Genomic DNA, 20244 nt, shown 5'->3' on the forward strand with positions numbered 1-20244 from the left:
CTAATTTTAATATTTTTATTATAGAAAATAAAGGATTAATATATTTTAAATTATGTGTAATATACATCGATAATTATTTAATAATTAAGTAGTTAATTAAATACGACCACAAATAATGAGTATTAAATTGTAAATTAATTTTATTATCTTCTTTGAATTGTGTTGTGCTAAAATTTATAAATTTCATACGAGTAGTTAAAATTATCGCGTTTGTTTTTACTATAATTGTATCAATAAAATGGATCGACACGACACGAACGTGATCCAGTATTAATTGTAATGCTAACGACTATTTTCTAGGGAAAAAAATAGTTGTACTTTTGGGGTATATGCAAGAAAAAAATTCATTTTTTTGACGTTTATAGTGATAACGGATCATGAATAAAATGATAATAGGTTGTAAAATGTTAAAAAAAATTAAAAAAAAAATGATAATTTTATGCTGGTGGGAGATGATGATTTTTCCGGTTAACCGGAAAATCATTTTCTCTCCGCCCATAGTATTATTAATCGCTGATCTACTTTTTTTGTTGCAATAAATTTTTTTCTAAGGTGTTTATTTGAATGTTATTTTGATTGAATAAAGTCTTTAACTCCTCTTTGATCCGTTCAAGATTTAGATCTATGTTTTTGTAGATCTAAAAATTGGAAGATCACTAATGGATTTATATTGAAGATGGGATTTGGAAAGTTTGAAGTTTTAAGAATCAAGCGTTTCAAGATCGTATTTTCAATTTGAACCATGTATGTATTGGGTAACCTTTTGATGGTTGAAAAAGCCCTAATCGATGACTGTATTAACAGCTCTCATCATTATTTTAGAATAGTTCTTTTAATTTGTTGAAGAACCATTCATCTATGTAATTTTCATTTTCATCAATGAAAGTTTTAGCCTTTGTTAAAAAAAATAAAAAATAAAAATAAATAATCAATTATTTAACTTTGAATAATCAATTATTGAATGAAGAAGGTTTCATTTGGTTTAAAAAAACAAAAACTTTGAATAAGCTCGATAATATAATATTATTATTTTTAGAAAAATGACACTGGTTAGAGACTACAGATAAGTAGGGGAAAAAGACAGTTTGTCCTTATTGTTATCATTTTGATGTGTGCTAATATTCGAACATGCTTTGAAATGATTCATACTAAATATGTTAGGGGTGTTTTGTCAATTTGCATCGTAATAAGTTGTATTTAAAATTGTGTGTCAAATTTAAGGGGCGAAATAGTCTTTTGTTCGGTTAAATCTTCTTCAACAAGTTTTGTATTTGTACATGTCAGGAAGTAGGGGTCAGGTTAGGAAGTAGGGGCCAGGTAGGAGCTACTGTAGCTCATGTTACATCAAAGGAAAATAGTTCAAAAGTACCCCTAATATTTATAAAGGGATACAAGCTGGCCTCTCATAAATTTAAAGTTTTGGTCTCCAATAATCACCTCATATGTTAATTGAAATTAATTCACTTATACCCTCGTGTATAATGCTGTCAATAAATTTAAAAACTCTGTTAACTATTGTCAATCTCGATGATTATGATTTTTTTCTCTGGAAAACAAAAAAGACTTTATTAACTTAACTGAATATAAAAAAATAGAGCAAATTATACTAAAGTCTCATAAATATATCATAATTAACATATAATTAACAGTTTGTTACCTCCAATTTTAAAAATTTACTTAATGATCTCTCAGTTTTAATTATGTTAATTATTAGGTCCCTCCGTTAATTTCGGCACTTATTTTCAAATAATTTGGTACCCCACTTTTACTTTTGTGAATGATTTGGTCCCTCACTTTTAATTTTATTATATAATTTGGTACCTCACTTTTAAGCGATTTGGTACCCGAGTTTCAATCCGTTAAACGATTTGGTTCCTCAAATTAACAAAAGGATCTCTCAGTTAACGAAACTAAAACTGACGGACCATTAAATAAACTTTTGATACAAATGGTATAAAACTGTTAATTATAGTATACCTCAACGGCCTCTAAATAATATGCTCTGAAAAATACAACTCAAAAGCTTAGTCTAAAAAAACTATTAGCAAAACAAGCTGAGAAAGTAGAAGCTACAGTAAAAGAAGAGTGTTTATCCGTGTAATCGTTTCGCCATATCAGTGTTACCATAAGCTAATAAATATTTGTGATAAAAAAAAATTAATTATTTTTTTATTATTAATATTCTACATGCTAACGCACTATTTATTTATTGTATGAATAACATAACGCTACAATACTTGTGTTGTATAATTATCCGCAAAAAAAACCTATTTTTACTGTGCATTTTTAGAGGACAGGGGTTTAACTCTCCCTTTAACAGCCAGTCAATTGTTCTTAAAAAATGATGTGCACTAATATAATTAACCCCACTAACTCCCACTAATCATATCTCAAATAAAAAATATAACAGTGCAACACTCTAGCCCCTGGGGCACAAGTGAACCAACTTTATAACATTTAGCGTTTATTTGAAATAAAAAATTTACGAGGGACTAACTTATGCCCTGCTATAAATATTAAGGGTACATTAAAACCATTGTCCTACATCAAATCATACCACGTGGGCTGTTTTGCTGGAGCCTTAGTGTTTACGTTATAGCACTGAAAAGACCAATCTGCCCCTGGCAAGAGTTGCTATAAATATAAACACAGCATACTGCCAAGATACGCCTTTTCACTTACTCCTTGTCTCTGAGGTTTGTTCTTTTTTTAAGTACACTTTTTATTCATATAAGATAAAACTTTAAATATCATTAGATTTGAAAGTATTATATAGTTTGTTCAAAATAATATTTAATTTATCATAGCATAATTAATTGTTACAATATTTTCAATTTTATCGAGCCGAATTTCGAGCAGACTGCTAGTAAAATTGACTGGAATTTTTGTTCACAGATGACTACTATTAGGACTCCTCACCAAGACATGCTGACTAGTGTTCTGCAACGATTGAAATTACCAGCTCAGACATACGAATTCGACAAGTCGATGAAGGGTTGGTTTTACGGCCATGTTTACTTCAGCTACGAGCATCCGGTTTCGAAACAGATGGTCAACGAAGTCTGCATTGTTCGTACCGATACAAACTATGATGATGCAAAGGAGAAAGTTTCACAACTTGCTGTGGACTTCCTGAGAGCAAATTGTGGTGTTGAAATCGAGAGGTTCGACTCTTTTTTACTTCGAAAGATTTCCGCTGAGGCAGCGGAAAAATTTATGTAGGCGCAATTGGCATTTTTCCGCGAAAGAAGACATTTACGTCGCACTTGAATAATTGCTTGTTCTGAAAAGTTAATCAGTCTATTAATTAAGTTGTAATCTAAGTGTTAGATCAGTTAAATTGTGTTGTAATGTAATGTTTAATTACATGTTTTTGTTGAACATCATGAATATCTAATCTAAATGTTTGTATCTGATTATTGCTAGCCATGTTGATAGAAGTAATTTCAAGCATTATTTTACTGTCAACAAATGTGATTCAAAGATATGATAAGAATGATTTAATAATTTTAAGATGAACAAAGGATCACTTTACCCCCCGAACTTGGCGCAAAGTATCAAAAATGTCCAAATTAGCAAAACCGGATCACTTTTACCCCGAACTTGTCAAAACCGGCTCAAAAAACCCCTTACGTTACGCTGATGTGGCACCTTAATTGGAGAGTGAGTTTTATAAATTAATAATTTATTCTAATTAAATTCTAATTAACCAAAATTAAACCTAATTAACCAAAATTAAACTCTTAATTAATTCAGGGACTTTTTCGAACTTTTTCAAAACAAAAAAAAATTAATTTTCTGATTTCTCCTCCTCGCCGGTTCTGGGGGCGAACCCAGATGCGTTTGCATCTGGGTTCGCCTCAGGCGAACCCGTTTGTGTCCATGAACAAGCTCAGGCGAGGACTCCTCCTCGCCTGAGCTTGATGAACAGACTCTGTTCATCAAAAGATGAACAGACTCTGTTCATCTTTTGATGAACAGATTTGTTCATCAAACTGATGAACATTTTTGTTCATCAGTTTGATGAACAAAAAATAGACCCATGGGTCTGTTCATCAAGACCCATGGGTCTGTGTATGATTAAAAAAAAATTAAAAAAATTAAATTTTTTTTTGTTAAAGTTTTAATATTTTTGTTAAAAAATTAATTTGGGAGTTAATTGGTCATATATATAAAATTTAGGGGTCAATTTGTTATATAAAATTTTAAAATTAAAAGGATTAAATTGTATTTTTTTAATTTATTAGGTATTAATTTATATTGTGAAATAAATATTAGGACTATTTTAAACCTTTTTACCACTAAAAAACCACCCTATAAAACAAAACCACTATTAAAACCGGAGAGTGTATCTCACTCTCTGAGGTGAGAGTGGGGAGGGGGCTTTTTGTACCAAATTTAACAAGTTCAGGGTAAAAGTGATCCTGTTTTGCTAATTTGGACGTTTTTAATACTTTGCGCCAAGTTCGGGGGGTAAAGTGATCCTTTGTTCATTTTAAGATATTAAATTTTAGGCTTAATTTCTTAAAAAAACCCCACCTTGCATTTTTTTTCGTTTATACCCTTACCTTGTAAAAATACCATTTGTACCCAATTTTGAGTTTTTATGTTTCATCTCTACCCAAAAGCATTAAATTGTACTCTTTTCATTTGAAAAAAAGTTTAAAACAATCTTTCATTTTTAACTTATATACGAATTAGATATTAATGTTATTAATAGTACAAAAATACCATTTTTTTCAAAAAATTAAAAATAATAATAATTTTTTTTAGTTTTTTTAAAAAATATTTCGAATTTTTTTTAATTTTTTCAACTTTTTTAAAAATATTTCCGACAAAAAAATTAAAAATAATAATAATTTCTTTTAGTTTTTTTAAAAAATATTTCGATTTTTTTTTTAATTTTTTTAACTTTTTTAAAAATATTTCCGACAAAAAAATTAAAAATAATAATAATTTTTTTAATTTTTTATTATTTCATCAAATTAAAAAAATAAATTAATTATTTGGATGTATTTGATTATTTTTTAAGTTTAAGGATTTATTTGTATATTTTAAAATAGAAAAAAGTATGTTTTAAACTCTTTTCCAAATGAAAAAAGTACAATTTAATGCTTTTGGGTAGAAATGAAACATAAAAACCCAAAATTAGGTACAAATGATGTTTTTACAAGGTCATGGTATAAACGAAGAAAAAGTGTAAGGTGGGGTTTTTTTAAGGAATTAAGCCTAAATTTTAAGGTTTGTTATTAATTTATGTATTTTTATCTGATTGTTTTTGTTCTGTTAAAATTTGAGAGAAAAATGTATTTTCACTTGCATGATTACTATATTGAACCCATTTTATGCAAATGCCATTTATGTTTTTTTTTTTATGAATGATTTATGTTTAAATTTGACAATAAATTTATCTACTGACAACTAGGATTCGTATATAAATGCTTTAATGTTAAATTTGGTAAACAAATTTACTTATCAATAATTACATATTTTAATTTTTAGGCTAATAATCACCCATGGCACCTCAACTTTAGAGGTACGGGCGCTAAACCCCCTGAAGTTTAAAAACGGGCGCTAAACCCCCTAAACTTTGTGTCGGCGCTCACTAAACCCCTTTTGGACGAAAATACCCCCGGCGCCGTCTTTTGTTTGGCGGCTGTCTTTTAAAACAGAAAAAAAAAAATTGACAGCACCAAGTGTCAGTTGACACGTCATCAAAAGACAAAAAAAAATAAAAATGCCCAAAACACCCCTAAATATAATATCTGATAAAATAAAAAAAACCCAACCACCCATTCAAAACCAACCCATCACTGATTTAACCATCGCCGCCGCCCGACCACCACCGGAAAATTTTCCGGTCATCTTCTCCGAGTGAATGATGACCGGAAAATTTTCCGGTCACCAAAATAAACGGATCTGCAGATCTGTTCCTCTTGAGGAACAGATCTGCAGATCTGTTCCTCAAGAGGAACAGATCGGCGGATCTGTTCCTCAAGAACAGATCCGGCGCCGGATCTGTTCTTGAGGAACAGATCGGCGGATCTGTTCCTCAAGAACAGACCCGATGCGGGTCTGTTCTTGAGGAACAGATCGGCGGGTCTGTTCCTCAAGAACAGATCCGCGACGGATCTGTTCTTGAGGAACAGATTCGGAAGATGGCCGGAAAAATTTTCCGGTCATCTTCAATAGAGAAGATGACCGGAAAATTTTCCGGGGGTGGTCGGGTGGTCGGGTGGGTGTGGTCCGGTCGGGTGGGAATGGTCCGATCGGGTGTTGGGTTCATCTTTTAATTTAGATTGGGTTGATTTATTTATTTTGTCTTTTTCTAAATTAAATTGAGGGTATTTTAGGTGTTTGAAATTTTTAAGGTATAATTCTGACGTGTCAGATGATATGACAGTGTCAGAATTTTTTTTTTAAAATGTCAGTTGACTGAAAAAACGGCGCCGGGGGTATTTTGGTCATATTTCGTCCAAAAGGGGTTTAGTGAGCGCCGACACAAAGTTTAGGGGGTTTAGCGCCCGTTTTTAAACTTCAGGGGGTTTAGCGCCCGTACCCCTAAAGTTGAGGGGCCATGGGTGATTATTAGCCTAATTTTTATTATATCATGCTAATTTTAAATATTTTCAAATATATGTGTATTTGGTTTGAAGCTGATTAACTTAACATGTAATTTAAATTTAGCTTAACTAAATATTTCATATATTAAGTATGATAAAATTTTATACAGGTAGGTTTTCAATATACTTTGTACATAAAATATGGTTATATTTGTGTCAAAACAAATAAAATAAAACTAATAAAATTTTAAATAAATATATTTAATAACGTGTTATAAATAGGATAGATAAAACAAAGTCAAATTTAGAAGTTAAAAATAAAAAAAAATCATATTTGTATAATTTTAAAATTTCTACATCATTGAACTATAAACTATTAATATATAATAAAATAAAATTACAGAAAACATAAAACACGACCGCCATGTAAGAATTACAAGACAACTTATTTTATATAAATTGAGGATTTCATTAAAAAAAAATCAAGTGATAGAATTTAAATTTGTTCTTGGATTGTCCTCAACACGTTCCTCAGGTTGAGGAGTTGATTTTTTATTAAACAGAAGAGTGAGCTGATCAACAAACAGCAGATTTTTCATGAGCTCCAACTGTTGCCACTCTTTTTCCATTTGCAAATCCAACTCTTCAAAGTGCACAATTTTGTCCTGCATCTCTTTCATCTGCAAAACAAATATTAAATATAATAAAAGTGCAATATTTAATAATTAATGATAGTTTAGAAGCTCAAACGCTATAAATTTTACGCACCTGCACTTCTACCATCTTTGAAATGGCTCTCTCTGCATCTACATCCTCCTTCTCAGGCGTCGTGGAAGTTCTCTCAATTCCGTTTTGGTTCACATTTCCATTCAATCGAGCATTGGCAACTGCATCGAACAAATTGCTATTATTATAAGCTGAAAATTCCATATAAAATTTCAATAACAGATCATTAAAGCCCTTGTGTCGATCAAATAAAGATTTGTTAGAAATCATCCCTTCGATCAAAGAGATCATTAGTTTAAGATCGTCCTAAATGCTTAAATTTCAGTACTCTGGCCTTTAGAGCTATTCTTTGCCTCAAATTAAAATCTTAATCTACTTGCTCTTGTTTTTTAAGCACAAATTTTAAATAAACTCACTACACGCCATGCTAGGGGTAGAAAAACCACTTTTTTAATTGCTTTTTGCAAACCTGCTTTTTGAAAAAGTATTAGTTTACCTGTTTTTCTCAAACAACAGAATTAATTATTTTTCTAGTTTATCTTATAAAATATAAACCTCTATCCCAAACACTCCCTACAGATTGCACAATTAGGTATTATATCAGTATGGTTCGATATGTTAGCAAGATCAGTGCAATACCTTGTTCTCTTCTATTCCTGGAAAAAGATTCAGGATTGCTCTTACTTGCTTCATTCAAAGCCGTTATGGCTGCTTGCGCGGCAGCTTCTGCAACCTCCGCACCCGCCAGAGCTGATAGAAAAGCAGCCTGAGAAAATTATCAATCAAAACATCAGCTTATGATTAACTCTTAAACTTAAAAGAGCATAAAATTGAAATAAAGTTGCATGTAGCGTCAGTAGCTTTGTAAGCACGCACAGATAAAATTCATGTATACAATTTCTTCATCATATAACAATAGGATTAAGCCCACTTGACTTTTAGTTGATACAGTATCACATGACAATCTCAAACTTTATAGGTTCACTCCCAGAACCAGGTTAGAAAGCTAAACTAAAATTACTCTAATAGTAATAGAACAATTTTCAAGTTATGTAGACACAACAATCAATTAGATGGATATCGAAAAACTAAACATAAATAAAAAGTATTCATAATTCTCTGTTGATGGCTCAAGTCGAAATTATCATTAAGGATGGAGATACAGATACTAAAAAGGTCACTCAATCAGTTACTCAAGGCAAAATTAAAGTGGCAGATCTGATAAGGTTGTTCTCTTTTTGTCGACCTAAAAATGACCAGAAAATAATACCTGGCTCATTATCGGGTTGCTCGCATCCGCAAGAGGTGTAAGACGCATCCGTTTGCTTGCAGATGAGGGGTCGTTATTTTCTGAAGCATCTATAGTATCATTAGAATCTTTTGTTCGTTCATAATTGTGATTCAGTTCTCCCAAGTCTGTATAACCGGAAAACTGTTCCCCGAATGGAAGCTTGAGAAACTGAGTGACGCAATCCTTATCACTTCTACCAGGAACATGTAGCGCAACCTTCCTCCAATCATCACCAAAATGTGTAATGGCCTCCAGAAGTTGTAATGTCTCTTTCTCTGTCCACTCTGACCTAATTTCTTCACTAATCTCAACCCGCCTGAAATCTGTGGAACTTACACCAACGCGATAATTGCCACGCACATAGCACCGAGCACAAAGGGTCAGGTCATACTGCATAAGAAACAAAAGTCGATAATGTCAACAATAACATCTTGAATTTTGTAAAGCTTTTTTCACCTATTTGAATAATTACTCCATGAAACAATTCAGCATCGGGTACAAAAGTTCAGCTCCACTGCCCAAAAAATCATAATTTGCATATATATCAATGATAAATTCCTAAATTTTGTAGAACTTCTAAGCCAATTGGAGAACTACAATCTAGAATCTCATTTTATGAAAGAAACTCTTTTAACAAGTTTTTCCAACGGAGGTTCATTTTGACACTCTAATTGGTACAGAAGCTCAAAAGAGCCCAAGTTCGTGACTTTAGAAAAATAAACCCCTCAACTTGTGAATTTGGGGTCCATTACACCCTAAATTGACAAGTTGATGTTTTTTTCTTCAAAGCCACGAACTTGAACTCTTTCGATCTTTTATCCGTTGGAAGATTGAAATGGACCTTTATTACAAGTTTCTCAATTACACGTGACCCCTCAATACCACAATTCACAAGTCCAATAGTCAGTCATGAGTAAAATTTAAAATCGTAAAATAGCAGCACAGGGAAAGAGAAAAACCTTATCGCAAACAAAGCAAGCGATGGTGCAAACAGACTGGCAACCGTTACACAATCTCTTAGTGGTATCTCTTTTCGGAGGAGTATTATCAGCAGAAGCACCTTTACTGTCACCACCACCACCGCTTGATTTGGCATCTTTATCTTCCCATTTCAATGGCTTATTCAAAGCATTAGGAGAATAATTAATCAAACCCCAAGCTTCCAAGAAATCAAAAACCCTTCGAATGGAACCCGCATCACCCACAAGCGTCCTCCTAACTTCCGTGAAAGTAATCTTTCCAGAAGGGTTATTTCTCCTAAAATACTTGATAATCGAGTTCCTATAGTACTTATAAACCCTAGGGTTTTTCGCAGGAGACCGTGAATCAAAGAATTCGGGTACATTTCGAACCTCACATTCATGAATATCATTCCAAGAAAACCACCCTGCAAAGCATAAATAATTAAAAGACATTAAATTTACCAACTCAATATCAGAATTACATAATAAAAAACAAAATTCTCATAATTAAAGACCATAAATTTACATACTAAATTGAAAATACATAATTAAAGACAGTAAATTTTACAGCCAAAAACAGAATTCAAATCAACTAAAGTAAAATTTACACAATAAAAATAAAAATTAGGTAATTAGAGGCAAAAATAGCAATTAAAAAAATGAATTGATTAAAAGGATGTGCATTTATCAAATAAAAATTAAAATGTGAAGTAATGGGGAGCTAGGGACTGTAAATTTATTAAAGGGAACTTACTGGAGTAACTAGGGATATGGACAACGTCGGGATCGGAGGAGGGTGTGGTTGGTGGAGGACGGGGAGTGGCGGCGGTGGCAGTGGAGGTAGATGGAGTGGACAACTCGGGTTTGACCGGAGAGAAGGCAACGGCGGTGGCGGGTGGATTAAAAGAAGGTGGCGGTGTGATGGAAGTGGGTAAAGGAGGATCTTTAAAGGATGGTGCAGGAGCGAAAGCCATTTTGCTGAAAACAAAGAGAGTAAATTTTTTGAAGAACAAAGAAGAGAGGGAAATTAAATGATATAGCAGAATAATTGATTTGTGTTATGGATACGGGAAAATGTTTTAGGGATAATTTCAAAAAGGCCTAATTATTTAACAAAAACCAACCTTGTAATATTTTTTCGTTTATACCCTGACTTAAGAAAAAGTTCATTTGTACCCTTTTTTTGATTTTTCATTTTCGTCTTTACCCTAAAAAGCTAATTTGACCTCTTTTTATTTGGAAAAATATTCAAAATGATCCTTTATATTTAGCTTATATTATAATTAAACATTAATATTATTAATCATTTATAATGTTTTCTATCCTTTAATTAATTTAATTGTCAAAAATTTAAATTTTAGGGTAGAGATGAAAATGAAAAATTAAAAAAAGGGTACAAATAAACTTTTTCCTAGGTGAGGGTATAAACGAAAAAATGTTATAAAGTGGGATTTTTTTAAGTAATTAGGTCTTTCAAAAATAATTTCAAGAGATTTTAACAAATTAAATACTTCTACATTTTTATAACAAAATAAACTTTAACGATATATTTCAATTGATAATAATATTTTTTTACTTTTTTCCTTTTGAATAATCTTTTTAAAATAATAAAATTCTAAATCTCAAAATAAAATTAATATTAAAATCGTCCAAATATATAATTATTATTATGCTTGTTTTTAAAATTTTATCTTTTAATTATAAGTGAGAAAATTTCCTACATTACACTATTTTTGTATTTTATTTACTTCTTTACATTGTTTTAAAAATATTTACAAGTCGTATAGTTTCTATTAATCAAAAATATCTTAATTTCAAAAAACCTTTTTTCACTTTTTTACTCTTTTTATGGTCTGTGTTTTTTTTTATCTTTTTTTATAAGTGTATTTGTTGTGTTTTTTTAGTGTAACTATGGTGTTTTTATAGTGTATCATTAGTGTATCTTTTGTGTTTTTGTAGTATTTTTATAGCGTGCACCATAAAAAATATTATAAATACACCAGAAAATCACCAGAATTACACGATTAATACACCAGAAATATACTATAATGTAAATACACCATAAAAACACTGCAAATACACCATAAATCATTCATTGTTTACAAATCAGTAGCATCAATATAAAAGAAGAAATCTAAGAATAAAAATAAGATAAAATAATTATATGAATAATAGAAGAATTTTATAAAAAAAGTAATAGATCTACAATAATTTATTTACAAAATATTTAAATCATCACAAAAACCTAAAAATTACAAAAAAAAATCTAAAAACGATGTCGAGAAATCTATATCGCAAACAGAAGAGATGAACGGAAAAACGACCGGAAGAGACGAAGAATCAACTGAAAGTAGATGAACGGAAAAGTGAATAGAAAAGATGAACAAAAAGTGACCGGAAGTGATGAATAGAAAAATAGAAGAAAAAAGAGAAAATTTTGAAAGAAAGAAAGAGAGAAGAGAGTGTGACTATGTATAATTTTAATCTAAAATGAATAAGGCTTGTATATATAGTAGGGTATTTTTATAAGTATATTTGTTATTAGTGTAGATTGGAATATTATGGAAAGATGGAGTAAAAAGTGGTAAATACTTTTTAAAATGGTGTATTTGACAAATAATCCCAAACATTAATCAATTAAAATTACATTTCATACAAAAAAAACTTTAGTAGTTATTTTATTTTAAATATACTATCATATTTTATAAAATTTAATTATATAATTTCTAAATTTGTAACTTTTATTAATTAAATTGAAAAAAAAATCGTATTTTATCATACAAAGTAATTATTCTACATATTCTTATATATTACCATTTATTATTATATTTTGAATAATGAAATTTTAAAAAATTATTTACTATGAATATTTTATCATATTTTTTATTTATAAATTATATATTTTTTGAATTAAATTATTTTTAGTTATTATAAATTAATAAAATTCGAGCTTACTCGGTTGAACCGGTCGAACCATGAACACCTTGTGAAGCCGGTTCGATCTCCGATCCGATTTTTAAAACTGAAGCTAACGTTTTAAAAACGTATCACGTTACCCCTTCACACTAACACACGTTTCCGTCGTCGTCTCTTTTGCCAGCGTGTATGCTGGCCTGCTGACATGGATTATTTTTGTTGGCCACCCAAATACTGACTCATCCAAATCTAATAAACTCCCTAAATTCCAAATCTAATAGAATCCTTAAATTGCTAAATCGAAATGTTCTTCTCCATTGCATTCAAAGGAGATAAAGAATTGACACAACCTTCACAGTCGAATCAAAACCCTAAATCGAAGAATCTAAACATCAAAATTTGAAGGCTCCATTCACTTCGAGTCTCAAGCGTTTCGTAATCAATTAGTTTTTCTTTTTTCTTTGTACTTCTTTTGCTCTTTTAGTCGATGGATTCTTGAAAAGTGGTCTAAGAATGCTGTAGATGTTTGCTCCATGTTAAATATTATTATTATTTTTTGAGAAAAACCGTTTAATTTAAGTTCAATGCTTTATACTTGGTTATTGTTTGTGGTCCAGACATGATAATACTTTAGATTATAAAATTGTTTGCTTTATATAGTTATACTTGATTGTTGTTTGTGATCCAGACATGATAATGTTTCTTTATTCTTGAACATGTGCACTAAATTGGTCTGTCATGTCAGTGGACCTGGCATGTATTATTATATAGAAATATTATATACTTGATTGTTGAGCCATTATACTTGGTTGGTGTTCTTATACTTGTTTATTTTGAACCATATTTTTGGCAGAAACGGGTGAAGGAATTTATGTGTATTTTAACTACGGTGGAACCTGGGTTGCTGAACCTTATTTAGATTATATGGGTGGTGAAGTAAACATGAAATTTAATTTTGATCCAGACTACCTAAGTGTTAATGCTATAAGAGCAAAGTATATTCTGAATTAGAGTACCCTAGTGTAGTTAATTTTTTTTTACAATCTGGGAGGAATTTAATTAATGGCTTGATGATAGTTGAAAATGATGATTCCATTAGAACAATACCAAATCACATACATAGAGCGCCCTGAAAGTCTGACATCATTATTTATGCTAGTATGGATGCAAATGAGCTTGTTTTTGCAAATATCTCATGCCTTTATATGTACAAGGAACTGTTAGACTAGATGATAGGTTTATTGATCATGTTGGTGGAAATGAGGGTGAATGTGTTGGGCAGAAGGATGAGGTCCTCGCTGATCATGTTAGTGGAAATGAGGGTGACTGTATTGGGATGGAAAAAAGAGACGGCAATAAAGACGGTGTTTGTGAAAGGATAACGTGATATGTTACTAAAATATTAGAGTCCTTGCTACACTTTTTTAAACGTTAGAGGTGTATTTGATCCTTTTTTTCTTAAATTATTTGTGGTATTTTGTAAAAAATGTAAAATGAACGTACGGGTCGGTATAACATATGCACTAGCTCTGCTGGTGCATTTATTCACACGTCAGCAGACCTAACGCGTGTAATTGGCCTACTGACGCACGTTGACATCAACGAAAAAAGTGGGGGATGATTTTTTTTTTTTTTTTAAAAATGATACGACTAAAAATCTTTTAGAAAAAATATCACATGAAATATAAAGGTTATTTTCAAATATTTTTATTACTTTCTCAAAATAAAAATGAAGGGCTTAGATTTTGAAAATTGCTAAAGAAATATATATGTAATCCATTCAAAATAGAATTTAAGGAATGTATTAGTTCACTTTTGTTCATTATTCTTTCCTTAATTTGTTAATTAGTTAGTGTTGTTTTCTTTCATGACCCAAGAATAACCCTTCCTCTTCTACTATATATTAGGCTATTTTTGGTTAATGCGGCATTATAGTTCTTCTTACTTAAAGTTTATAAAATAGCAACCCGATGGAATTGCTATTCCATGATTTTATAAAATAAACATTCCTCTCAAAAAATAAACGTCGGTTATTTCATTTCTAGATTTCTATTTGGCTTAATACATAGTTTGACCCCTGAACTTGTACCCTTTTACCCATCTAACCTCTAAACTTAACGTCTCACCTATCGAACCTCTGAACTTGTTAAATAATCCGATTTAACCCCTAAACTTGATAAATACGTAAATATTGAACCCCTCCGTGCCACCTGTCACTTGAAACATTCTAGAAGAAATTGTGTACGGAGGGGTTCAATGTTTACGTTTTTATCAAGTTCAGGGGTCAAATCGGATTATTTAACAAGTTCAGAGGTTCGATAGGTGAGACGTTAAGTTTAGAGGTTAGATGGGTAAAAGGGTACAAATTCAGGGGTCAAACTATATATTCAGCCATTTCTATTTCATGAATTTGACTCCCCACTATAATTACCATCGTCACAACATCCACCACCACCGATTTTGTCATCATAAAAGAAAGACAATCCATCCAAACTGCTCTATTGTCGGCTTGATCCATTCAGTTAATAAAATTATTCCCGAATAATGCACATCCCTACTAATATCGACTTCTCGATGTATGTAAAACTATGCCCAAACATACAGTCTCTCTCTTAAGTGCTACTGAGAAGAAATGAGTACATTTATGCTATATATAAAAGCACGGATTGGGAGGGGGAAGACACATTTATGTTAATGTCGTTTTCACTTATAAAAATTAATTATTAATTAAAAACTATTAAGATAATCATTAAAATTAGAGTACTAGCTAAAATAAACTACTATGTCAAGATAAATTAGAGTACTAAACAAAATAAACTACTATGTTGAAATAATTGTATAGAGTACTAATTAAAATACACTACTTTGACTATTTAATCATTACTATTTAATTATATAGAATTCTAAATAAGATAAATTATTTCAATAAACTACTATTTTAATTTTAACTTTATATTTTCTATTAAAATTATCAATAATTATAAAATTTGAGCACCACTTAATTTTTTTAAAACAATTAAAATAGTCATCTAAAGTTTTTAATAAGATAAACTATTTCAAATTAACTATTATTTTGAATTTTATTTGATAACTTGACGAGCCTCACTACGAGCCACGTGTGAAACACGTAAAGCCACACTAGTCAGTTAAAAAAAATCAAATGTCATTACACCGGAGATTTCGGAAAACTTAGTTCACACAATAATTTCGTATAAAATATACTTATTTAAGAATTTCTATATATATGTGAAACAATATCAATTATTCATATCGCATTGAATCCATTATACCAGGCCTAATGATTACATTGACCTCTAAAGTTTACTTACCGATGCATTAGATTAGAACATGATTGGGCATGAAAGATAAGATTAAGCTCTCACATTCTGCCTAGACGAATTCTGGAACCAACATTTGAATCCTCCATGGTAGCTAGCTTGATACATATAGGGTGAAGCATCAAATAGACAAGATAAACCATTGCCTCCCTCAGTGTTTGTCGCTCTGTAAATCATTTTGAAGGTCTGTCTTCATCTAACAACAACTGGATCATAGATTTGATGACCTCATTATCAACGATTGTTGTGTTCTGTAAAGGATTGAAATACGTGAATTATTACAAGCGTCCATGTGTCAAGATGAGGTCAATACAGAGCGGAAAAGGGTAAAAGAATTTAACAAACTTGACAGACAAATAAGAAGAAAATTGAAGCTGATAGAAGAAAACTAATCAGATGATATAGGATAACTAGGCAGTGCATGGCACTTCTTAGTGGCAGCTTAAAAAGTTTCAGCAGCTAAAAAACACAAGCCACTAACCACAAAAGTAACAAATATTCCAAAACCTTGCTATCATGACTGCAAATGCATGGCATAATCCATTATTGAGGTTGAAACGTGCACAAGAGCACATGCCCATCTTATATTGTGCTCATAGATTTGATTTCTCCAAGGGAATTGTCAAAGATCAAACTCTAATCATGGAGGCTCCATAACATGTAAAATAACCAATCTATCCAAAAACTCTAGCTGTTAAGTGAGACTTCAACTATGATTTTATTATTATCTCCAATAGTATCAAAAACCATTCTAATCTCTAGGGAGAAAAGAAAAAGTTGATCGGAAAGAAAAGCCAATTCACAGTCAGAGTAGGAAAATTCTTATGAGGGATCCATGAAGATAAACCACAAATGCTTTTCTAAATAAGGTGGGCTAATTGCATATTATCTACCCCAAAAGTTACAAGATGCTTGCATTTGATGACTTTATCTCACACAAAATATTTGGAAAATACCTTTGGCTTCTGAACAAGTTCCTTCAGTATAGAATGGAGAGCTGATCGGAACTCCTTAAACAAGACAGCATATTGCGCTGGAGCTGTTAGCTTTAACCATCCATCCATGGTGACCAGTCCTGTCTGCAATTATAAAAGAACGAAAATCAGATGAGACAAAGCACCATTTATCTCTCACTCAAATGAACTTGTTCAATGTAACCATGAAAAAACACGCATTAAAAAAAAATGCAGACCAAACAAAAAAGTAGCCTTTCTTTGTGTAGTAGAATTCACATACATTTTAGCATCACAATTTATCTATTTTGGGCATACTCGAACTGCTAAGTAATTCAACGCTCAGAAAAAAGTTGCCTGATACACAAACCATTTCCAACCAGACACCTAAACTGAGGAAAGTAGTAAATTACCAAACAATGCAATCTTCCAAGAGAAACATACCAAATATATGTAATTACAAACACTACAATTTCTGATGCATGTAATTTTCCAGGAGATTGCGTAAAAAATAGCCAGTCAGTAATCGCATACCAAGAGACAAAACAATAAAATGCATATGCATTCTTGGTAAGAAAAGACATAAGATACCTGATGTTGAATGTTAATGAATCCACCAAACATCAATATTGAGTAGGGAGATACAATAGTAGTATCCCGCAGATATACTTTGTTGGTCTCAACCTGGAAGTACAAAATATATGATTGTTTGTAAGCCAGAAGTTGTAATTGCGGAAAGCACTTAAAAATTGCTGACACTTGTTAGGTTTCATCAGAATGGGATTCCCCCTACATGACCCTAACACACAGAATTAATGAACTTACTAGGATTCTAGTTTTCTTTTTAAATAATGCAACCGGCTATAACTTTTTCACTTCTTCAGAGCTTTATCTAAATTGGCAAGAGAATCATTGACAATATTCTACACAAGCTGAAAATTATCAAACTAGAAGTCCGGCAGTACGCCGAAATTACCATGTTACCCACACCTCACTCTCAAGGGGACAAAACTAAAGGGTTTTCTTGATGAGAAAGAATATCAACATATGGCACAACACAGGATGCATCATGAAAAAAGTAAAGTAGAAATATCTAATGTGGGAAAGCTAAATTATCCACATGTTGGTGAATATTATTCTAGCTGTCCTACATGAATGACTATATATAGTTGCCTTCAGGTGGGTCAAATTCTCAGAGAAATGACCATGTCTCTAAAAAAATGTCTTCCATTAATGGCCGGCACTTGGCTCATCCAGCCAAATGTGCTAAAGAATGATATGTGAAAGACTTTAACAGAAGACAAATATTGGAAACTAACCAACTGAAATTTAGGCAATGCAATATTATGATGTTAGAAAGACGTTTCTTATTAATCCACTCAATAAAGTTCCAGGACAGAAAACTTGAGAACCTTTTCTAGGAAGACGAGGAATGGGTGCTGAAATGCTTTTACACTACTGTTGATTGAAGAAGGGTGTATATGAACCTCCCTTCTTCCATCATACCAGACTGGATGACCTTTTGCAGATATAGCAGACTGTTTGAGGTTGTTGATAGCTGTTGCAGTGATGCCGTGTTGACTAGCAGCCACATTGGGGTATAAACCTGCACATAAGATGGCCTGCAAGAATTTCTTAAAATCTATTCTACTCCAGGACAAATGCTATGCTTCTTTATAGAATTTCATCTAAGAATTACTCCCTCCGTCCAAATTCATAGGCACTATTTGAATTTTTTTGTCCCAATTGTAGGCAGTCATTATAGGACAAAAGGAGTAAAAAACAAAGACTTCCAAAACATCAATTAAATGGGAAAAGATGAATCTAGTAAGGTCTCAATATTCCATGTAATCATAATCAAAGCCGAACAACTCCTTTTAATTAATGTAACGGAATACAGCAAAGCTAGGATTACCTTTACAATTGAATAATGATGTGAATACATATTAAAAGGCTGCGATTTGTCAGACAACCAAACATCGAGATTCTCTTTGTTTCTTCCTAAAATCTGGAATGAGAAACCACATTGTTGTTAACAAATTAGAAATCAGAAGGTGTAAGATATATTTACGCACATAGACTAGCTTCAGAAACGGGAAGAGGATGAAAATGTTAATAAAGACTTGTTAGAACTGAAATACAATGTAACAGAAATAATTGAATTGTTCAACTAAACTATCCAGGGAGAAGAGAAGGAAAGGGTGTTGGCCTTCTTACAAATCAGGTAATGATGAAAAGCGTGAACAACAAAGTTGCAAAAGAAGAATACCTGATAATTTTTTGGAAGATTAATAAACCCTATGTCTGCTAGCAGGGTTCCAAATTGTATCCTCATGTCTCTGAAATTGTCACATTTAGTAAAGAAAACCATTTTCTAAACTAAGGGGGAAAAAGGAAACAATAACTGAACAACAAAGGACAGAGAACAAAAGAAAGAAACCTTATCATGTACAGTACTGAATGGCTCAGAAAATGAGAACTGCAAAATTGTTGTGCAGCTTTAACTCCCTTCTGCAGGTATGAACTTCCAAATATTAAGCAACAATACAAGTTGGATTGGCATCATATACGTTTACACTCAAAATGCATTGATGTCTTAAGATGACCTCTAACAGTGTAAGAATCCTCAATGAAGAAGTATTTTTCTAAGTACGAGAGCATGAGAGTACGTATAGCTATTTATTTCCTTCAGATATGTATTATAAGAAAGTTTTTTATTTAAATTGCTTAACATAGTGATTTGAACTACTTATGGCATGTACCTAGGAAGATTAATTAAAAGTGTCATTTTAAAGCTCCATGTAAGTGGCAATTGTAGTGAAGACATTATAAATACAGTTGATCCTCTTATATTTAATATTCAATTAGATAACAATTATATTAATAAACCATCTCCATGTTAATAGTTTATCTCTATTATTCAATAATTAATCTTTACTAAATTTCTTTGTAAATTTCAAGACGAATGATAGGTCAAATAAACTTGTTATTTATTTAGAAACTTTAAAGAAGTAGAATTTTGTCCTTTAGTAATTTATTAACTTTAAATTTCAATATATGATGTATTTAAAATTCATTACCTGAGCTTTTAAAATTTAATAATTTTATTTAGTAATTTTTCAATCTACAAGGTATATTAAACTTTAAAGAGTTGACTAAGTACTATGTATCCATTTCAACAGAAATAAATAAGTATATAACATAAAAGTTAAATGGCTTGCAAGATGTTCTAAAGCCAGCGCATCATTAATGACTCTGGGCTACAACTTCCATTTCATAAACATTCAAACTTCATATCTAATATGTAAAAAGTTCACTAGCTAAAAGTTGAAGCAAAGTCTTACTGACCTCATTCAAAATGTTTTCCCATTTCTTGTACGCAACCATCATTATGATGTGGTCAGATTGCTTGTAACCGTCATTCAACTCACCAGAGCCATCTACCTTATCAGTCAACAGTGCAAGCTTTGCTCTTTCAACTTTTTGCTTCTGGTA

The 20244-nt window shown here is 31.4% G+C and overlaps 3 protein-coding genes across 5 annotated transcripts in view; 1 reads left to right on the plus strand and 2 right to left on the minus strand.

The window, feature by feature from the left end:
* Nucleotides 1-1040: 1040 nt before the first annotated feature.
* LOC126660972 (uncharacterized) lies at nt 1041-3425 on the plus strand. The gene is made up of 5 exons (XM_050354703.2): nt 1041-1049; nt 1285-1365; nt 2024-2097; nt 2600-2696; nt 2896-3425. Exons 1-5 carry the CDS (start codon nt 1041-1043, stop codon nt 3220-3222), a joined length of 588 nt encoding a protein of 195 aa, XP_050210660.2. The 3' UTR covers nt 3223-3425.
* Nucleotides 3426-6924: 3499 nt separating this feature from the next.
* On the minus strand, nt 6925-10631 carry LOC126659458 (SWI/SNF complex subunit SWI3B). The gene is made up of 6 exons (XM_050352751.2): nt 10297-10631; nt 9540-9967; nt 8560-8970; nt 7929-8055; nt 7332-7450; nt 6925-7243 (listed from the first exon to the last, which is right to left on the minus strand). The coding sequence occupies exons 1-6, from the start codon at nt 10514-10516 to the stop codon at nt 7046-7048; spliced, it is 1503 nt and encodes a 500-aa protein (XP_050208708.1). The 5' UTR covers nt 10517-10631; the 3' UTR covers nt 6925-7045.
* A 5032-nt stretch (nt 10632-15663) lies between these two features.
* LOC126661330 (DExH-box ATP-dependent RNA helicase DExH7, chloroplastic) overlaps nt 15664-20244 on the minus strand; it is a 29357-nt gene continuing 24776 nt past the window's right edge. The window contains exons 27-34 of one of the 3 annotated variants that reach the window (XM_050355153.2): nt 20098-20238; nt 19190-19260; nt 19019-19088; nt 18665-18757; nt 18162-18371; nt 17341-17433; nt 16753-16875; nt 15664-16047 (exon numbers count right to left, since the gene is read on the minus strand). In XM_050355153.2, coding sequence (XP_050211110.1) covers nt 15970-16047; nt 16753-16875; nt 17341-17433; nt 18162-18371; nt 18665-18757; nt 19019-19088; nt 19190-19260; nt 20098-20238 — 879 coding nt within the window. In that variant the 3' untranslated portion in view covers nt 15664-15969. Of the gene's footprint in view, nt 16048-16752; nt 16876-17340; nt 17434-18161; nt 18372-18664; nt 18758-19018; nt 19089-19189; nt 19261-20097; nt 20239-20244 lie in introns of those variants that run through there. The other 2 variants (XM_050355154.2, XR_008789698.1) reach the window with 2 other exon arrangements.

Source organism: Mercurialis annua, linkage group LG8 (genome assembly GCF_937616625.2).
Source record: "Mercurialis annua linkage group LG8, ddMerAnnu1.2, whole genome shotgun sequence".
Lineage (NCBI taxonomy): Eukaryota > Viridiplantae > Streptophyta > Magnoliopsida > Malpighiales > Euphorbiaceae > Mercurialis > Mercurialis annua.

Excerpts from the sequence above, each read along its gene's own strand:
- LOC126660972 (XM_050354703.2), top strand. Across the intron at positions 2,098-2,599 it reads AAAGAAGAGTGTTTATCCGT|CACTGAAAAGACCAATCTGC; the intron begins GTAATCGTTTCG and ends TTTACGTTATAG. Across the intron at positions 2,697-2,895 it reads ACTTACTCCTTGTCTCTGAG|ATGACTACTATTAGGACTCC; the intron begins GTTTGTTCTTTT and ends TTTTGTTCACAG.
- LOC126659458 (XM_050352751.2), bottom strand. The coding sequence starts at position 10,516 with ATGGCTTTCGCTCCTGCACCATCCTTTAAAGATCCTCCTTTACCCACT. Across the intron at positions 8,056-8,559 it reads GCAACCCGATAATGAGCCAG|GCTGCTTTTCTATCAGCTCT; the intron begins GTATTATTTTCT and ends TAATTTTCTCAG. Across the intron at positions 7,451-7,928 it reads CAGGAATAGAAGAGAACAAG|TTGCCAATGCTCGATTGAAT; the intron begins GTATTGCACTGA and ends TGTTCGATGCAG.